The following is an 18,064-nucleotide window of genomic DNA, read 5'->3' as shown; positions in this document are numbered from 1 at the left end:
CTTCAGTTTCTATGGTAAAAAGGGCTACGCTGATGGTTCTATACACTGTTAATGCTTACGATGTCAATATCAGCTGAGTATTCCATAGCATTGTACTTTTAGAGCAGACAGTGCCACTTTGGTTCGGATTAGCGGCGCGTTTTACTTTTTCCAACATTATATTGAAGGAGGCGCATAAGCGCTAAAGCCTTGTCTGGTATCAAACACCTCGGAAAGGTACTTCCCGATTCAGACTGAGCTGATGGTTGTACTCAAACGCATTCTGCATAACCGTATGAGTTTCGCAGGAATACCAAGTTTAGACATGGCGTCGAATTGGTAGCTCCGGTCAGTGCTGCGAAAGCGGTTTTGAAATAGACAAAAAGATGATGAGTGTCGATCTGTTTGTAGTACAAAAATTCCATAAAATCGTATGTGTTTAGATCTGTTGCCAAAGAAACCCACATATCGACTCTGAAAAGCATTTTCATATGACTGACTGAATTAAAATTTGATACTCAGCTATGTTTCGGATCTATATTCAGCAATACTGTGCTCTTAGCTATTCTGAAGAATTAATACTGGGATATCAAACTCTTTACTTACGGAATGAAAGCGTTTTCTAATGGTAATAACTGAAGCTTACGACTTAATTTTTTCTATATTTTTAAGGAGTTCCAAGCAGTTCTCTAAGGCCATGAAATAATAATTAAAGAACAGGTCTATAGACAAACCATACGAAAGCCAGACAGTCACAAAACGTAACCTCTCGAACTACTACCTGGGAGTAGTATTTTGATTTAGTTCAAGAAAGTTTCGCAATCAGAATTAGTCCGTTTAATTCCGAGTAACTGTCAACCCGCAAATAAGTGAATTGAAGCAGCTGTTTTTTTTTTTGTATTTCTTTACTTAAAAGATAAATCGTGAACTTCGTATACACTTTGTTTCCATATTACGTTATAGCTTAGTGGCACCCCAAGCTAATTATTATTTAGTGCACGAACCACAAGCGGAAGCTACCGAAGACTTACGAACACTTTCAGTAGCTTCCGCTGATAACTTTCAAAGCACAATAATAGAGCATATTTTTCTGTGCGCATTTAACACCTACAGTTTATATATTTTATTTATGAGGTCTACGCACAGCTGCAGCATAACTAACTGCCTTATGTCATTGAAGCACAGTTAAGTGCCATGAAAACAACAAAAAAATAAATATAAAGGTGCTTCGCGTCTAAGTACGGTAGAAGGCTGCCAATATGCGGCTGACGCTAGTCAATAACTTTACGCTCGCAAGTATTCGATCGTTCTTAGAATGCATACGCTAACCGATGAATTACAAATACTTCCGTTAGCCGGAAGCATAAAACAAGTCGCCAGCGGAAGTCATGCAATATTTTTATGATTAAACTTAAAACGTCAGGCTATTATATTAAAGCGGCTGCGGCGTATGCAAGACGTGCAGCGGCGTCAAAGCGTCAAGGACACGCACAGGCAATGAAAGTAAATTGACGGTTGCGTTGTGTGTGTTGTCTGATGTAGTTATTACCTATATGCTTGATGGCTATAAGCATCACTCAGTTGATTATTGCCTTCAGCACGTTTGGGCGTGTGGTTAACGTTTTACGGTCGGCCATTATAATTTTGCGACGCTGCTTTTGATAGCTTTTGCGTTTTTTGTTGTGTCGCATACATATTTTTGATGATATTTAGAACTACGTACACGTAGCTCACTCACTCTCACTACTGCCATTGCTTTCTCTATCTCTTTCTCTCCAACTCTCAATTAAATTACATACTTATATTTCACGCATACTAAAAACTCCAGCTCACGCTTGCTTTTATATTCAACACTAAATTGTTGGCAATCAAATAAAATTAACTAAACGCCAAAATAGCTTCCTAAGTGTTGGGAGTTTTGCTTTTAGGTGTTTATGAGCACTACGAAATAAATGCGCTTGTATGTATGTGTGCCTGTAGTAATAATATACACTAGATGAAATTTGCGCACGCACACCATTGCAGTTGTGTTTATGTGTGTGCCGTTAATAAATTAGCGCACTTGCACTTTGATAGCCAACGTGCTGATTATTAGCACGTCACAAATATCGCCTATGAAAATCTTTTTGATTGAGTTGTCCTAACGCGTAGTGGCACATAAAAGTAATGCGTGTACTTGCAACGTTATATCGGTAAATTTGAGAATATGATATATAAGAATTAGTGAGACAAGTTGTAGTGTTCTAATAGTATTTTGATTATGTAAGAGTATAAATATGTATGTAAACATAAAGTGGAAAGGAAGTGTGGTGTTCTTTGCGAAAAAATTGTCCGAGAATTTGTTGATATTCGCTAGTTCATGCTCTGAATTACTACCAAAATTTCATACTTACTACAAATTACACCGAAAATCAATCAAGTTTTTCCGAAATACTAATTATAGCTGAAACTCACTTATATTTGTAAATAAAAATTTAGCACACCAAACGAAAGTTCACTTATGATCGCTATTTCATACTCATAATTACTCCGAATTTTTTTTATTAACTCCGAAAGACTTCTAACCATAAGCGGAATGCGCCGTAGTTTGCTATATACCATTACGAGTTAGTCTGAATGCGTATATACTTTTTCGTAAATACTTCGAAAATATTTATATATTTCGAAAAATTCTTATTAACTCCGAAAAACGTCTACCCTTAAACGAATTGCGCCGTTATATGATATGTTCTATTACGAGTTATTCTGAATGCACATATACTTTTTCGGAAAATACCTATATCCGAAAAAAATTTGTTTTAAGTTATACGCTCTTTTTTTTATTATTTCATAGTCCGAATACTTAATTTTAATTTTAAAATTCAAATTTTAATTTGAAAATTATAATATATAGTACAATTGATAATTATATATGTATGTATGTATAAATAAATAAGTTTGTAAGCCCGCGTTTTAATTATTCATTGAGTTTTTCTGAAATTGTATGCATAAACATACAAATTCATGCACTGATAATACTGATATATACCTGAAAGAGTGAATGTCTGAGCTTAAGTTGATCTGTCTAGAATTCTAACTTATCGCAAATGCTGTATATATATATATAACCTAACTTATCGCAAATGCTATTATATATATAGTTATATATTATGTATATATAGTATCAGACGAGTATGTATGAACAGGGTGTGCCATTTTTTCTAGAAATCGCTCTATAAATTGATGACTTTTTGATTTGCTCTCCTAAAATATCGTATATTTTATATAGAGTAGAGTCAAAATGAATCAAGTGATCGTCTTTAGTACAGAATTTATAATGTGCTCTTTTATAATGTGCAATTTTTAGCTTATAAAACTTGCCAATGAACGCTTGATGGACGACAGCACCGCTCAAAAAAGTGCAACGTTTCAAATATGGAAATCTAACAAATCAACATCGCTTATTTTGACAAACGCGATTTTCTTATATGTAGAAGGTATTTTTAGCTTTTATAACAAACCAAAATTTGTATCACCCTATATAAACATTTATAAATTTATTAATACACTGATTGCAGTTTTCTTCTAATTGCTGTTATCGCTTTATGTATTTTTTTTTTATTGTTGCAAAATCAAGTTTTTAGAAAATAATTGCGTTGCTGTAGCGCAGTGTATTACGGAGCACTAAGCGAAACAGCCAGTGACGCAGCCCAATAAGATCTTTAAAGTTAAAATGGTGAATTTCATACACATTTGTTTAATGTTGCTAAGCACTTGTGGTATCGTCGCGAGTAGTTATCACTCTTGTAATGGTGGTAAGTGCAACCTTTTCTTTTTGATACTTATACCATTTTACAGTATCGTTCACAAATAAAATATTTTCAGAAACGGCGGTAAATTATCATCCCTTCATCAAGCTTGGTAGCAAGTATTATTTTATAAACAGTAATTGGAAGGCAAGTGTGGTGTTAAGAGAAATTATTATTGTTTTATATTATAAGTAAATCTCTAAATAGATGAACTGGTTCAAATCTTCTGAGTACTGTCGCTCTATTGGAGGCGATTTGGCGAATATTGTATCCCTTGAAGAACATCTGGCACTGGAAGAGTATATCTTAGCTAGAAAAATAAGAACGCAACTTTGGTTTGACGGCAACGATTTGGCAGAGGAAGGACGCTATATGTCACACTCCACTGGTCAACCCATAGTTTTCACCAAATGGTTACAAAATAATCCCGGCAATTCAGGTAATGAAGATTGCCTTGAAGTTTGTATACACGGCAAAACACTTCTGATGAATGATCATCACTGTGAAAATACTTTTTACGCTATTTGTCAGTATCGCGCACCCAACAAGCGTTGCAGTGAGAACAACTCATTAATGCATCAAGAAGAACACTGTATACTTGAGAAATTAGTTGATGTGTCGACGCAAGCAGTCGATATATTTAAATCACACTCGCAACCCACTCTGAGCCCAACAGTATAGTGAATGAAGAGAACGCATTAGTATGTAATCCCGTGAAACAACTCCTGAACAGAACACCAGATTTACTAGTATACCGTATACAAGATACAATGTGAATCGATTACCGTAATATTTATCGTAATAAAATCCACAAAAAAATATAATATGGCTTTACTGAAAATTTAGCAGTTAAAGAAGTTCGATTTTTTCACATCGGCGCAATCAAATTGTTTAAGCATTGCTCCTTAATTGTGACATATATAAATTGCATAGATTTTACTCAAAAGTAATACATATTAAGTTTAAATTTTATATCAATATTCCGAATTATTGTGGAAAGCGTTCACTTTGCGCTGATTGTATTGTTTTACTATTTTAGCATGCAAAATATATGCACCACATTTCGGTGTATCAAAACCGAGTATTCGAATTTACTCCGAATTTCTCCGGAAGCATAAAATGTATTTAAAATAACATGTTTTTGTTCACTCCTTTTTTTTTCTACGCTTCGGTAACAAAAATGAATATTCGGAGTTACTCCGAATTACTTCGAAACACAAAATTTAGTTTTAATTGGCTTTGTAAAACATTTTCGAAATTTTTATTTATTTTTCTTTGCTTGCGTATCAAACGCGAATATATGGAGTTACTCCGAATCACTCCGAATTACTCCGAAAGTATAAATTTTTTTCGTAATTGCACTTATGCATAGTTTTGGAGTAGCTTATTTTTTATTCTAGTTTGAATTCCGTGGAACTAATTACAGTTTGCAGTTTTTTGCAAACATACATACTTTTCACATTAAAGGCCATTAAAGCAAATCATCATAAGTAAATTTTAAAAAATTATATTAATAGCATTGTTTAACATTGCATACTTTTGATCGCAGTGGCATGTAAAATCAGCTTTCCATGCGTTTTTGCATTAAACAAATACCTGGAAATGCAAAAACGTAGCAAAATTTTATAAAACATACTTTTTACTACCATACCAAGAGCTTAAGAATACTTAGCAACAACACATTAAAAAATAAGCACATTAAATAGAAAGCATTTATATACGATTGTATGGGTATTAAAGTATACTTTTGGTTGCACAGATACATGGAAAAAATATGCTGCACAAATAAATAAATATATTTTATAAGCACTCGATGCAGTGGTTGGTAGAAATATTTTATATTGCTTACCATTTTCATCATCATATTTTGCAAACAATAACAACAAACAACTTAGATGTGGCACAAATCGAATGAAATCCGCTTACAACTAGCCTGCACACATACTTATTGTGTGGCATGCAATTCGCTTGTGTATATGTAGCTGTATATAATGCTTGTGTGATAGTGTGCGTGCGTACACATTTGCATGGTATGCGCTTAAGAGCACTTTGCGCTGTGTTGCATGCATGCGTGTAAAACGATTGCATAATTACAGGCGCTTAAGTGTATTTAAGAACTATTAGAGTGTTGCTGCGGTGCTGCTGGCTAGCTGACTGGTACGTGTATTGGCATTGCTATTCAATATTTTGTATATTTGTAAAGTTTTATATTGTACTTAGTTGCAGCAGTGTTGGGATTTTTATTAAATACTAACTTGCATACATAAAACATAGAGTGGTTTGCAGCAAATGCTTTAGATGTTTATGTAATGCTTTTTTTTTTGTTTTTTTTTTATCTAGAGTTGTTTTTGTTAGCCAAAATGTGTTGATTAATGGAAAAATTTATTTATTTTTATTTACAAAGCACAAATAGTGGTTGCTAATGAAATACAAGTGAAAAGCCTGAAGAATTAACAATAAAGAAAAGAATTACAAAAAAAAGAGTAATAATATTTTTTAAAATATTTCCGTAAACTCCTTTTTGTGTTGCAATAACAATACTACTTTTATCATAGCGCCATCAAAATGATTTTCTCAAACACTTGCAACAAGACAGCAGTTGAACCCTGTGCAGCACAACGCGACACAATAACGTTCTCTAAGCGCATTAAATGACTGTTGCTTTCTCACACTACTTCTGAATATAGCAAACGGACACAATGGCATGCTTTACATACACGCACACACATACATACCACATATAAGCAGGTTTTGCTTGCTGCTTATTGTACATGCGCTTAGATATACTCGCTACTCGTATTATGCATGTGGCAGGAGTAATTGCACGAATTTGTATTCCTGTCACGTTATGCATGCACGAATCTAACCCATCCATTCGCCACGTTTTGCCTGTTTTCACTGCATTTGCTACACGCTGTATACGGTGCGAAAATCTATGTGCGCACATGTATATGCGAATGTGTGTGTTAGTTCTTAACTCCCACACATATTCTTTTGCCTTACACTGCGTATCAGTCATAAATCTGCATGCTAGCTGCGTACTAGCAACACTTTCTCTCTACCGCTTCTTTACCCTCTTACTGGCCTCTTTTGCTTTGTGCTGTTGCTTTCTGCACAATTTCTTTTAAGTTTTCCCACACATGTTCGTAAGTATTTTTGGCATTATTATCAACGCTTCTTTTCTTTCATATTTGTATTAATGTGTTTGTGTGCGTTCATGCAACATTAGCGCTACTAATATTTTTGCACTTATTTCTACGCTTTCTACGATATTATATTTCATCATATGCATATCATCGATATTTTTATATTCTTATGTGAGACTCAGCATTGAAATAATAATACCATGTATTAGTGTGTGCTATCTGCTTGTGATAATGCGATTTTGATTTTCATACCACACATTACATGTAATACCTTAAGTAATAATTAACCTGAGCAGAGAATATACTTCGATTAAAAAAAAAAGTATATATACTAATTGTTGGCCACGTATTCATTTTTTATGTACCTAACTCCAGTTATATCTTAAGCAGTTACATGGATTTCAAGGCGCAATAAAATATTTTATATACAAACTTTTTTATTATTCCAAAGATGCATATTTCACAAAGATTTTGTGAATATTTCAAGGGAAAATATTCAAAACTCAGTCATTATGACGTCATTTCCGGCAGTCTCTCAGTAAAAAGGTGCCTCCGCGTTGCCAGCAGAACTTCTTAAAGGATCATCGTTGTATTAAAATATATCTCGAAGGCCTGCGTAAAATTTCGTTAAGATCGGTTAAGTAGTTGGCCAGACATCTTGTCAACCAACTTTGAGAACCAAAAGTGTCGAGAAAAACGCGTTTAAAGTTTTAAGTGCCTATATAGCTGACCTCGAGTACGCAACCTTGCCAGGCTGCATCTCCAATACTATTACTGTTAGCAACTTGCGAATTGCAGTTTCCTTTTACTATCCGCAAACTTTGAAAATTATAAATACTATATAGGACTTATAATAGAATATCATCATACAAAGGATTTTTTATGAGAAAAAAAATTTATCAAAACGAGGAATTGTAACATGCTATCTCTCTCTCTCTTTATCTCTCTCGCTCAATCTTTAATTTTTTTTTTTTTTTTTGTATTCTTGCTTTCTCTTTTCTAGTTCGTTATATAATTTATTTCCTAGCTTCTCTACCAATTTAAGTGCACACACACAGAAAAAGATTTCGCAATCCAATCTTCTAACTCGCTCCGGAATATGCATATTCCCGCGGCTTCGCTCTCATTGAATCTCTTAAATAAATATTAAAGATTAAACTAAATACATAGTATGTACACGAATACTATACCGCGACTATTCGCTTGGTGTATTTTTCTGATGTACGTTTTATGCATTTTTTTTTTCTAACATTTTTAAATTTTTCGACAAACAATCATATCTGCCAAACTTATTGTTTTCAAAATTCAAAATTTTGAAATTAATTTACAAATTGATATTGTCCTCCAAAATCATTTCTTTAACTATCCGTAAAAAGGTTTTACATTTTTTAATAATAAATATCCTTTATCCTTACTAATACCATTAGGAATATGTCTACAAAGTTTCATGATGATCGGTTAAGTAGTTTTTGCGTGAAAGCGTAACAAACTAACGCACTTTCGCATTTGTAATGGATGTTAGATAATTATAAATTGAACTTCATACAAATAACTAATAATTCGTTGTACTTCTTGTTCGCACAATGTGAGCAAATCTTTATTCAAATATTTAGTGGCTAAATTCACAATAAATGTTGCCCTCATAATACTCAAAGCTCTCCATTTTACAAAAAGTTTCTAATACTTGTTGTTTCAATGGTTAAGGAACAAATGTAAAGCAAATAGTGTATCTCACACTGTTCTCTTTTCTGTACAAAGCTGTTCGTAATTTCGAGTAGTGGCTATACAACGAATTTGTACAATATATTATATCTCGTCCATATTTTCAAAGGAGGCTTAAAATCAACTTAGAATGTACTGCAAGCGCTCATGTAGCATAGGAGTAATTTCTGATGATTGATTATTCTTTAATTTAAAATCCGCTATTAAATGTCCCTAAGGTTTTTCTCAAACTTGAGTTAATTATCCAGTTCCTATTCTCAGCTTATCGTTGCCAAAATACACAAAGTTTTTAAGAAATAACCCAACAGAAAGCGCATCTTGATTTAAAATGCTCCAAGTACGCTCTCTCTTTTTCTCTCACTAAATCTCTCTCTCGCGTTGATTCCCTCTTTTCCTTTATATATTAATCACTCCTTTATTGTATCTCTTTCTATTTTGATCATACCACCTACCGCTCTCTTTGTTTCTCTCTCTCTCTTTGGTGCTTAACCAACGCTTCTTTATTTATCTGTCTACCTTTCCCTCTCGCTCTCTCTGTTTCTTTTTACCAAGCTCTCCCTCTCTCCATGTTATGCGCTTTTCACGGAAAAAAAAAGTTGTACAACTTTCGACTTTTTAAAGAATGGAGTATGAGGAGATATATTATAAGCGTTGTCTTGAACTGAAAGGAGTAAATAGATGCTGTTTGCATGTTAAAAAAATTACTACTAAGTTACCATTTCTACAGTGCACCGTCTAGTGAATTAGACTCGTATGTATAATAAAGCTAGATATGACTTCAGTTGCTATAACAATGGTGAGAAAGTAGGCTGCTAAGCTTTTGCGCAACTTTTCGTTCGTTAAGTCGCCAAAAAGCTTACATATTTTATTGAAAAATTAGCTCTACATAGTTTTCATGAAGTTTCGCATGGAACACTCGCATATTCAAAAACAGCCACTATCGTTAAATGATCGAAGAAAGTTCATATCACTCAAATGATTTCCATAAACTCCAGGATTGCTGCAACTAGTTGCGCACAACAAAATTGCAGGAAAATATTACAACGCTGAATTACATTTTCATTAGCATGCGCCGAACATTATTGCCAGTGCCAAAGGCCACAGTTGAACTGTAAATCTAATAGTGGACAACAGACAAAGAAAATGTCAATAGAAAAGTTTTTACGGCGCCCTCCGCAGATTCTCGACAATGCAGCGGCGACAGATTCTTCAAAATTAACCGCGTCAACAAAGTTTGCCCTTAACACTGTGAGCACATAAATAATTGTGTGTATTGTATGAGTGTGCCATCCACAGCCACACATTGTTGCAAATGCGCAGCCAATTAAAAGCAGTTGACATTTCCGCACTATGAAATGCAGCCGTCGAATTGAAGCTGAAGGCGTTTTGCGTGTGTGTGTGTGTGTGTGTGTAACCGCTTAAAGGAGAGTGAGTGACTGTGGCCAAGGCGCTGTTTCATTGTCGGCCAAGTGGTGTGGCAAGCAAACGCTTTATTATTATACTGGCTTATTGTTCGCCTAAAATTATGCTAAGCTCGCGACTGCAACATAATAGTGATTGCAGTTGTTGCCGGAAAACTTTTGTTCAACAACAAAGTAAGTGCTGCCGCCCAAAAGTTGGACTGTGGCAAGTTCCTGATGTTGATTGTTGTTGTTGCATGTGGTGTACAACCACGGCTATGCCGCCGTGCAGCACGCATTCACTTGCTGCGCTGGCTGATTAGCTTGGTTGCTTAGCGTCGTCAATCTCTACGCGGGCCTGACTAAAGTTGTGCCATTTGTCAGCTTAACCAAGGCGACGCTGCACACGCATACACAAACACACAGCCACATGTTCGCCGTCGAATGCCTCAACTTTGTGTCAAATTTTTGTCAACATTTGTAAAATTTTCAATTTTCGCCAATTGTTCTTGTGCTTCTGTGTTCAGTTTTTGTTTTTGTTGTTGTTCTTGTTTTTGCTTGCTTTCTTATAACTTCCGCAACGTTTATCAGTGCCCGCCGCTTTGGCGGAAGTCTGTGCGGAATTGCTGCCGCAACAATGATGTTGCACGGCAAACACGCGCATGCATTCGTGCCACACACACACGCCCATACACTTTAAGCACGCATATTTGCTCGCTTACAGTTCACTGGCTGAGCATTCACCATTCAGTTCCGCAATTCGTCGTCGCAAATTCGCATAGTTCACAGTTGTGCTCAAAATTTTACTTTCAAGTTTTTAGTTAAGTTGCCAGTTTGTTTTTATGTTTGAGTTGGTGGCTTCGGCATGTGCGCTAAAAAGTATGCAACGCATAAAAAAGCAAAAGGGATGAGTGCTTTACTTGAATTTTGCTACGTCGCAACAACCGCAACTCACTTTGGTCGCCAGCAGCTGCAACATTGTTGCTGTCAAAGATTTGCTCAAAGCTGGGGTTTTTTTTTTTGGGAAAATCTAAAGTACATTCAGCCACTTATTCATGCTTTTAGCAATTGTTTATACTCGGTAAACAAATTGCGGAATTCGGCGATTTTTAGTATATCAAAAATTTACAAGTTGATGTCTCGAGTTAAAATTTTCAAAAATTATGCACTTCACCTATTGCGTTAAAAACTTGGTTTTTAGAAAATAATCTCAAATAATTATTGTTTTTCAAGGCGTGGAAAAAAAAGTATTCTGTGTATACTTGAATTTGAAGAGAATATTCAGTAAATTAATATAATTTTGAGTTGTTAGGCAGGAGTTGGCTGCTCCACTCAGAAACCGATAGCATGTTAGAACTGTGGCGTGAAAGTAAGCTGTAGTTGGGACTTAGCTGCTTCTCTGAATGTCATAAGTCTACAAAAACAAAGGTAGAATTTCATTAAGTTAACCGTTTAACAAATTTCATAGGTTATAGACAGTGTTTACAGTAAGTTGCTGGCATCTGCTCAAAACTGTTAAGATAAACTATTATTAGCGACAGTATTGCCTAGTAGTAACCTAACGAACTTTCTTGATGATAACTCTTTTTAGAAGTAACTTGACATGGTAGCAATTCTGCTAAGAATTGAAGAGTAACGAGTTTTGAAAATTCGTTGATATAACACCGCGCGTTGAAACTCTAAAGCGTATTAGGCTTAATGTAGTCTCTATTTAGCATATTTTAGTTCGCTATCTATGGAATTCCTGTTGCCTTCCTTTAAAATGAAAGTTTATTAACTCCGGTAAAATTATTTTAGTACAACCGAATTAGGGAAAGTTTTTTATTCAAGAAACTTATAGCACCAAAAAGGAAATATCGGAGCGGCCACAAAGTATATATATAAGTAGTCAGCGTGACGAGCTGAGTCGCTTTAGATATGACCGTCTGTTCATCTGCCTCTACTTTTATTTGAGATTTCCCACGTTCTTTTTTCAGCAAGAAGCTGGTTGTTTATCGGAACGACCCATATTGGACCACTACAGGATAAATCTGCCATACAAAATGATCAAACAAAATCAAGTATTCGTAAGGTAAACTTTTTCATTTAACGAGATATCTTCAAGAATTTTTTCATGGCTTATTATTTAAGGCAATAATGTAATCTTCGTAGTAATTGTTCATATGAGATCACTATAGCATACAGCTGTCATACAAACTGACCGAACAATCAACTCATGTTGTTTCTAACTAGCGCACTTTAGGTTTACATAGAATGGATTTCGAGAAAATCTGTGCTCTCATTGCAACCTCTGCTTCAGAAATCAAACAAATTTCATAGACTGCATTCTCACTCATATATGAGAAATCTAAAGTGAATTAGACAGCAGTTATTTTAATATGTTAATGCATAATTTATTAGCAGCCACAAACTATGCAATACTCGCTTAGAAAATGCTTACAAATACAGCTATTCTGAGCCAGGCAGGCAAATTTAATACTACTGCGACATCTAATGCTACTTATAAAATTAGTCTAAATCTCGAATATAAAAGTTGCAAGCGCAAAGTGCTGAAGTTTTTTCACAGACATATATATACTGAACTCAAGTTCATTGAAATTAAAGTAAAGTTTGAATTAAGAGAAGCTTACCACCGATAGCCTTAAGCCAATAAATATTCATTCGGACCACTTTAGCATTACTTTGTCACTAGACTGAAAATCACTCGATTGTGGTTAAGTAAAACAGGAAATGAGTGTGTTCAAATTAGCATAAAACTCATAAAACTTTTTAAGCAAATAACTAGAAAATACAAATACACCAACACTCACACCTCAATGCATATTGTTGGCAGCAACGCCAATACAAGGATAAGCCCAACAGCGCCGGCATATTTTATTCACATTTACGATACTGTATTTATTTGCGCATATGTTTGCTAAACGTAAGGCGAAGTTTAAAAATACCCACACACACACACCCACATGTTTACATACACATAGTTGAGTGCAAATAATAAAAGGAAGTGGCCGAATAAAAATTTTATGAATGAAAGTGTTGAAAGCCAACAGCGCCGCATTGCAATACACCAGCTGGCGGAAAACCACAATCACACGCGGCCACATACACCCACACACATACACATGCACACACACTAATGCATGCCAGCGATGGCCGTAGTCATGACTGGCGTTGAGTACTCAGCGGTTTCCTTTTTCGGGGTTTCCTCTGGGGTACACTCAATGTTTCAGCGTTTCAAATATATGGTCGCTTGCATGCAGGCACGTGTGTGTGTGTGTGGTGTTGTGTGAAAGCATTTGCCCAGCCATAAGGTGGCTGCGGTTGTTCTTTCACTATATTTTATTTTATTTACTCCATTCTTTTCGCCCTTTTAGTAGCTAGCATTTTAGCCTTTTATTATCCTTTTTCCATTTGCTTGTTGCTCACAATTGAATTTGGCATTGATGTGTATAAATGCTGAATTATTTAAAATGCAAACACCTGTGAAATGAGTTGGTTTGCGGCGGTCGCCGTATTTTGTTGTGATGTGAGTATTTTTTCGGTATGGTGAATGAGGTAAAAGCAAAGCGCTCATAAAAAATTTAAAAAGCGCAAACCAAAAGTGCAAAACTAGGAACATAAGTGGGACTGTAATGTTAACTATTTCGAAATCTTTTACTATAAAAATTATTTTCTTTTTCAGCAGCTCAAACATCATTTCGTTTTAGTGTATGTGTTTCATTGATAGTCTTATAATTGATGAATGGACATGAAATACAAAAAATTATTGTAACAGTTATTTAAACTTTAAGCTTTTAACTTTTCCAAATATGGGCCCAGCATTTGGAAACCTTTAAGTACACAAGTTCAAATTAATATTTTTAAAGCCTATTCATAAATAAAAATTATAGATTTCGAAGCTTTAAGTTATTCTAAAATTGTATTGAGCTTTTTTGAAGTTTTCTAGCACACAACATTGAATAAATAATTTTAAAGCCTGCTCAAACCTAAAGAATAAAGATTTTAAATATTATAGCTTTTCTAAAATTGATCTCAACTTTTTTTGAAGCTTTTTAACATACAACAGTACATACACATTAAATTAATATTTTACCAAACCGCTTAGAAAATAAGCTTATAGATTTAGAAGCTTTAAGCTATTATAAAATTGGCCAGGGCTTTTTTGAAGCTTTCTTGCGCACAACATTAAACAAAAATTTTAAAGCCTGCTCAAACCTAGGGAATATAGATATTTAGATATCTGACCTTTTTTAAAACTGAACTGAGCTTTTTTGAAGCTCTATAGCATACAAAATCAAACAAATACTTTTAAAGGTTATAGTAAAAACCATAAATTCGGTACGAAATAAAGGCTATAGAGAGAAATGTATACTTATGAAAATCTATAAGGGGCTGTTATATAAATATAATATTATAATAACGTGCTGCGACTTTTATATGTATTTTATACATTATACAATAATTTCTATGAAAGCTCTAACCGTTTTTATGTTAAAAACAATAAATAGATATGATGAAAAAAAAGGTCTGCTGAGCATTTGTGTCGAATCCATACTCGTAAACCCACAGCAAGAGATTGAACATTTGCAACAAATTCGGTGAAAGTCAATATATTTCTGATACTACTCAAGGAAGGAAATCTCAGTAGATTATATGAAAGCATAACAAATTTTATTTTGAAACCGAAGCTTTAGGCTTTTTAGTTATCGACTTACTTGCATTGGTTAATACTTTAGCTAAAAATTCTAATAAATAGTAATAGTATTTATTGAATTTCTTCTAGTTATCGACTTACTTGCATTGCAAATTCTTTGGCTACGTATTCTAAAAAAATAGTAATAGTACTGAATTTCATCAAATATTAATTCTATCGAAATCTTGCCTACATTTAGGCACATATAGAAAAAATTTAGTAAAGTCACCTACCAAATATGTGATAAAATAATTACTTTTTAAAGAACCTTTTAATAGTACTTTGGCGGGTTAATATATTATATATAAAAGCTCATTAAATTTAGTAAAAGCGAAATTACAAAATTTACATTACAAAGTGCAATCCCTTTGATTGCCTTCAATCGAGCTCATATGACGCCATGTGCTAACTTTACGAAAGGACACATTTGGCAGTTCGAGCAGTGCAAAGCAGCAATCACATTCATTACAATTCGACAAAAATTTATTTACAGGTCTGTATGCAAATGAAGTGTAAAGGCAGCCAAAGGACACGCGCGCATATTTAAGCAGACAACAGAAGACTATGGATGACAGAGTAAAGTGCTTGCAGGCCTACGGCATGCAGTGTATTTGGTTAAGCATTTGGTAAGTCACTGGTGCAGCCATTTCCGGCGGAAACGAACTTTTAACTGCCAACACCAACACGAGCAACAACAATAAACAGCAACGCAGCAATAGAGACAATTATCACTACTTACCCCTGGACAGCACTACAGCACAGCGTCATAATACCCAGCTACAGACAGAAGTATTACTGCTGTCTATTAGCCGACCGAATGCCACCAACCAACCAACCAACCAACAATTGGCCATTTAAGCATTTGCAGTTGTACTCACTAAAAATGCCAACTGCCAACTGCCTGCCGCAGAGCATTACGTTTGCTGTTGACGCCTTGACTGCCATTTAACCGCGTTTCGAATTGCCCACGAACTGCAGGCGCTCACTCCTCTAACAGCCAACTTCAGCTAAGAGCTCGTGTAGACCTTCTCAGCAAGTGCAATTGCTTTACTTGGCGTTGCTTTGTCGCGGTCGCTAAGCCAGTTCAGGCCTGCAGGCAGCAATTGTGATCCTTTTATGTGAAAATGTGATACGTGTGCGTGTGTGTGATTGAGGGCGCCTGCGTTTAAGTCTGTTTGCGAGCTCGCGCCTATGTTTATGCCTTTGCTTAGGCATTTCAAGGCATTACACGACAAGTAAACTGCCTTCACACATACACATACATACAAACTTATAAATATATTTGGCGCTGTGCGCTTGTTGATTGCTCCGTAAAGTGTCAGCTACAGCAACAGCAACAGCAACAAGTGCATGCGCTTTCAAACGCTGCTACGTGCGGATGCGAGGCGTTAATGCGGCGCCACAGCTACTTGGCAGCAGTGTTTACACACACAAGCAAGAACTCTCTTGCACAAATCTTTTTCATAGAATGGGACGCTAAGTGCTGCAGTGCATTTGTGTGTATGTGTGTGAGTGTGTATTTGTTTGTAGCGCATGTTGCTTGCCACGTTTTACAACGCCACTGACTTGTTGAAGACACGGCGCAAAAGTAAATGAAAAATGTAAATTCCCGCAAGCGAAATTTTGCGCACAAAAGCAAAAAATTAAAAGTACAACAACAACAATGCTAAGCGGCAACAACTTGACTAACACGTAGTACAGCATAACCGGAACATGAAAGTGTTTGGCCGACACGGCGCTGTTTAAACGTTAACTCGCTGACGTTGCAAAGTGGAGTCGTGTGGAGGTTGGGTCATATTCTTAAGCGGGTTCAACAAACGGATTAGGAAACTTCGGTAATCATAGCTGAGCAAGATGTGGAAGTTGAAAGGAAGATGTTTTTAAAAGAAATTGAATTGGTTGTTAGGAGAAAGAGAGCAAATTTAATATTAAAGGTTATATTTGGAATAAAAAGTATTAAATATTTAAAATTTTTTTTTTAATTTTTCTCCTTGTTTGGTATTGAATTTCACATTTCACATCATCAATGCTGGATCAAGAACTGCGCACTTCTTGTAATATGAAGCTTGACTCAAATGTGTTTCGAGCGCAAAATAACTATCCGAAATTCATTTAACGGTCGTAGCATTTCTTGGTGTTACGCTTCCTTGTTTATAGATTATTTTTTCCTTGCACTGCTTGCAAAACAACCGCTGAAATTCTCCTTACTTATTGTTAAAATATTTCGGGTGTCACTCATAAAAATTTGTAAGGGCCGTCGTCGAAGGAGCATCTTGTCGACTTGCTCAACGCTTCCGGTCTTGATACCTGCATTACTGTCACTGAGCTTCTAAAAAGAAGTCGTCTGTTTAATTTTGAATTGAACCCGGAAAAATATCTTATCATTTTTTTGGGCGCATTAGTTATTTATTTTAATAACTTGTCCTAATTATAATGCTTTTAGAACCCTTAGAGCCATATTTTCTTATTTTCTCTCAACAAATATAAAAACATAATCATCGACATGATTTTCCTTTTTAGACAAAGTGAAGCTTTTATGTCCTTTATGTTAAAATGTTTTAACTAAAGCAACATAAAGTAGGTGTTTTTTGCTCGCAGAAAAACGAATATTGATTAGGATTAAATGGTTTTTTAGTTTAAAATCAATTTTGATTTTACCTAATATTAAAAAAAAAAAAAACACTCCAATTTTTTATTAAAAAAATCCTGAAAACGAATATTATTTTGGAAATAATGCTTTCTTACTTTCAAAGCAATTTTGATTTAATTTAAAAATAATTACTAATATTCTGATTTTTTTTTTGTTAAAAATCCCGAAAATAATACCGAAATCGGATCTTAACTTAATGCTTTTCTAATTTAATAGAAATTTTTAGAAAAATAATTTTCTAAATAAAAATGATTTTTTGTTAAAACAACGAGTATTGATTTGAACTTAATGCTTTTCTAATTTAATAGAAGTTTGGATTAAAATTAATATTAAAAAGCAAACAAATAATATTTTGATTTTTTTGTTGAAAAAAGCCAAAAACAAATCCCGAAAAAATAAAATAAAATACCGCAGCGTAATCCCGAAATCGACTGCCGAAAATAAATTTCTCAAACTAATGCTTAAATATATTTCCGAAGTCGGATTCCGAAATCGAATCATGAGTGTAAATTTCTAAAACGAATTCTGAAAACTAGTCCCGAAATAGGCAGATTATAAAATGTTCTAGGCTTATCCCGTCTAAATATATATATATACATATATATTTATAATATTAATTTTAAAAAACTTCAAAAATTCGCTATATTGTTATTTATTCTCTTCTCTTTTTTTGTCTTCTTCAGGTA

General features: G+C 34.6%; 1 protein-coding gene across 2 annotated transcripts; it reads left to right on the top strand.

Annotated features, from left to right (window-relative positions):
* Positions 1 to 3,609: 3,609 nt before the first annotated feature.
* Positions 3,610 to 4,591, top strand: LOC106614892 (C-type lectin 37Db). 2 transcript variants are annotated; one of them, XM_036360968.2, is made up of 4 exons: positions 3,610 to 3,773; positions 3,844 to 3,914; positions 3,975 to 4,206; positions 4,299 to 4,591. In XM_036360968.2, exons 1-4 carry the CDS (start codon positions 3,692 to 3,694, stop codon positions 4,325 to 4,327), a joined length of 414 nt encoding a protein of 137 aa, XP_036216861.2. In that variant the 5' UTR covers positions 3,610 to 3,691; the 3' UTR covers positions 4,328 to 4,591. The 2 variants fall into 2 exon arrangements, with proteins under 2 accessions (XP_036216861.2, XP_036216860.2); XM_036360967.2 differs by having other exon boundaries at positions 3,611 to 3,773; positions 3,975 to 4,591.
* Positions 4,592 to 18,064: the final 13,473 nt, after the last annotated feature.

The sequence above is a fragment of the Bactrocera oleae genome, chromosome 6, assembly GCF_042242935.1.
Source record: "Bactrocera oleae isolate idBacOlea1 chromosome 6, idBacOlea1, whole genome shotgun sequence".
Classification (NCBI taxonomy): domain Eukaryota; kingdom Metazoa; phylum Arthropoda; class Insecta; order Diptera; family Tephritidae; genus Bactrocera; species Bactrocera oleae.
Note: the sequence above shows the minus strand (reverse complement) of the source record. Positions and strands in the feature narration are given on the sequence as shown.